The sequence below is a fragment of the Orycteropus afer genome, unplaced genomic scaffold, assembly GCF_000298275.1.
Source record: "Orycteropus afer afer isolate SDZICR_OR568_19922 unplaced genomic scaffold, OryAfe1.0 scaffold00857, whole genome shotgun sequence".
NCBI classification, from domain to species: domain Eukaryota; kingdom Metazoa; phylum Chordata; class Mammalia; order Tubulidentata; family Orycteropodidae; genus Orycteropus; species Orycteropus afer.
In genome coordinates, this window is record NW_006922444.1 from 238,866 (window position 1) to 241,488 (window position 2,623).

Here is a 2,623-nt window from a genome sequence, read left to right on the forward strand (position 1 = left end):
CTTGGAAGCAGGCCACACCCCTAGGGGAACTCCCCTTGGGCAGACTGGCCACTCAGAACACAGTCATCTGATCCCATCATGGGAACAACCACACAGAACTGGGGTCCAGCCAAGTTGACACACAGCTCCAGCTATCACAGGCCTTGTAGTTTACAGTTTGGCTTTTATACCAAAGAAAGTGGAAACTATTGGAAGATGGATGCTCAGTTTTTTTGTCCTTCCTGATCCTTGCCTATCTCACAACGCAAAAAGTGTGACAAAGGGATGACTTCCATTTTTAACAGAGTACTTTGAAGAGTAGCCCAGGGAATCTTGCAGATGGGTTAGGGGTCCTTCCACTCCAGTTGTGATTGTTGTAGTCTTTATTGAACACTGCCATATCTATTATGTCAGTTTGATATTGGTCTTCATGAAAACTCTGGAAGGTAGGAATGGGTAAATAGCACCCCATTTTAAAGGTGAACAAATGGATCCCACTAGTTACCACTGATTATGCAGTATTTGTCTGTGATGAAAATGCCCTGGACTTGGATTTAGAACCTTGAGGTCCAGTTTTGACTCTACCACTTACCAGCTGTGTCATTTTCAGCCAGTTACTTGGCTCCTCTGTTATGGGTTGAATGATACACTCCCAAAAGATATTTTTAAGTCTGAACCTTTGGTACCTTTGAATGTGACCTTATTTGGAAATAAGGCCTTTGCAGATGTAACTAGTTAGCCTTGAGGTCATACTGGAGTAAGATATACCCTAATCCAATATAACTGGTGTCCTTATAGAAAGAGGAGACGGAGGCACAGACAGACACAGAGTAAGGATGGCCGTGTGAAGGTGGAGGCAGAGACTGAGACCGTGCCCCTACAAGCCAAGGCATGCCTGGATACCAGAAGCTGGCAGAGATAAGAAAGGGTTTTCCCATAGAGCCTTCAGAGGGAGCATGACCCTGCTGACGCTTTTGAATTTGCACTTCTATACTTCAGAACCAAGACAACAAATTTCTGTTGCTTTAAACAAGTAACAGCTAAAGTGCTAATTTGTTACGACACCCCTAGGAAACTAATACACTCTCTAAGCCTCAGTTGATTGGACAGTGTTAACCACACCTGCTGGGGAAGGATGGTTGAGAGGCCCAGAATGAGATGGTGCAGGTGAAGGAGTTGCTACTGCTCACACGATGACCCCGCTTCTGCTCGTGGGGCCCCTGTTCTTTTCCAGCATCCTGCTTGGTGACTGACACCTGTATTTTCCATTTAATCCTTCTGGAGTCCTGTAGTGGAGTCTCAGAGCAGTTGAGTAACTGACCTGAAGTGGGAGTGGTGGTGGTTTGTTCATGTCAAGCAGATTCCGACTTGTGGTGACCTCACGTGTGCCCAGCAGAACTGTGCTGCAGAGGGTTTTCAAGGCTGGCACTTTCTGGAAGCACATCACCAGTCCTGTCTTCAAGGTGCGTCTGACAGGTTCAGAGTGACGTGCTTTCTGATGGTAGCTGAGCACTTAACCCTTTGTACCACCCAGGAACTCTCTGACCTAAGGTTCCACAGCTTGCTGTTCCCTGATTCAAGGTCGATGTCTGACTCTTCTTCGGCACTGCATGCCTGGCTCCTTGTCAGGTGTGGGTCAGGAGTCTACTGCTGCCTGTGGTTTGGTGTTTGCGTAGGGAAAAATCCCAGAATCTTAGGCTGTGTTGTGTTTGCTTTGCAGATGCCGCACCAGTGGACTTCCACTGTGAGATGGTCGCCAAAAAGCCAACCTTGGTTCTCACCTATGCCTGCCCTCCTGGCACCAATGCTGGCTTCAAGCTGGAGGTCAGCAGTGGGGCCTGGGACAACATGACTTACCTGGAGACCTGCTCCTTGCAGAATGACACCGACTACAAGACAGAACTCATGTATTTGAATTTTTCTACCTCGTACAACATCAGCATCACCACCTTGTCCTGTGGAAAGAATGCATCCCCCACCCAAAACACCTGCACCACTAGTATCACAGGTGGGCATTGGAGCAGAAGGGTGGTCAGGTGTCATGGTAGACCCCCCAGCAGAGGCAGACCCAGCATGTCTGCAACTGTGGTCGAGAAATCTGTTTCTCATTTTTTAAAAATGATTCCTAAAATACTTGTATTGGCACAGACTGCCAACCCCTCCCATAGAAATCTAGAAAAGCAACAGCAGATGAAACGCATTTTTTTTGTTTCACAAGTGTCCTGTGCTTTGCAGAATAGCTCATTGCCACGTTTTCTTTTATGTAGTGAGTTCTTTTACTGCAAGAGCCTTGGTGGTACAGTGGTTAAAGCACTTGGCTGCCAACCAAAAGGCTAGTAGTTCAAACCCACCAGCCACTCTGTGGGAGAAGGATGAGGCAGTCTGCTTCTGTAAAGATTTGGACTTGGAAACCCTGTAGGGCAGTTCTATTCCATCCTGTAAGTTTGCTGTGAGTCGAAAATTAACTTGATAGTAGTGGGTTTTTGGTTTTCTTTTACTGCATTTTAAAAATAAAGCAGGTTTAGAGTAATGTTCAAATGATAAACAAAAATAGAGGAAAGTATATGGAAACCCACCACCGTCACCCGGGTGAACAGTTACAGCAGCTGGCCAATCTTCCACTTACATCTTCTCTCCCACTCCC

General features: G+C 46.6%; 1 protein-coding gene across 1 annotated transcript in view; it reads left to right on the forward strand.

The window, feature by feature from the left end:
- PTPRJ (protein tyrosine phosphatase receptor type J) overlaps positions 1-2,623 on the forward strand; it is a 51,724-nt gene that overhangs the window by 29,401 nt on the left and 19,700 nt on the right. Inside the window, exon 9 of the mRNA XM_042783311.1 lies at positions 1,700-1,987. Within this exon, the coding sequence (XP_042639245.1) occupies positions 1,700-1,987 (288 nt within the window). The remainder of the gene's footprint in view (positions 1-1,699; positions 1,988-2,623) is intronic.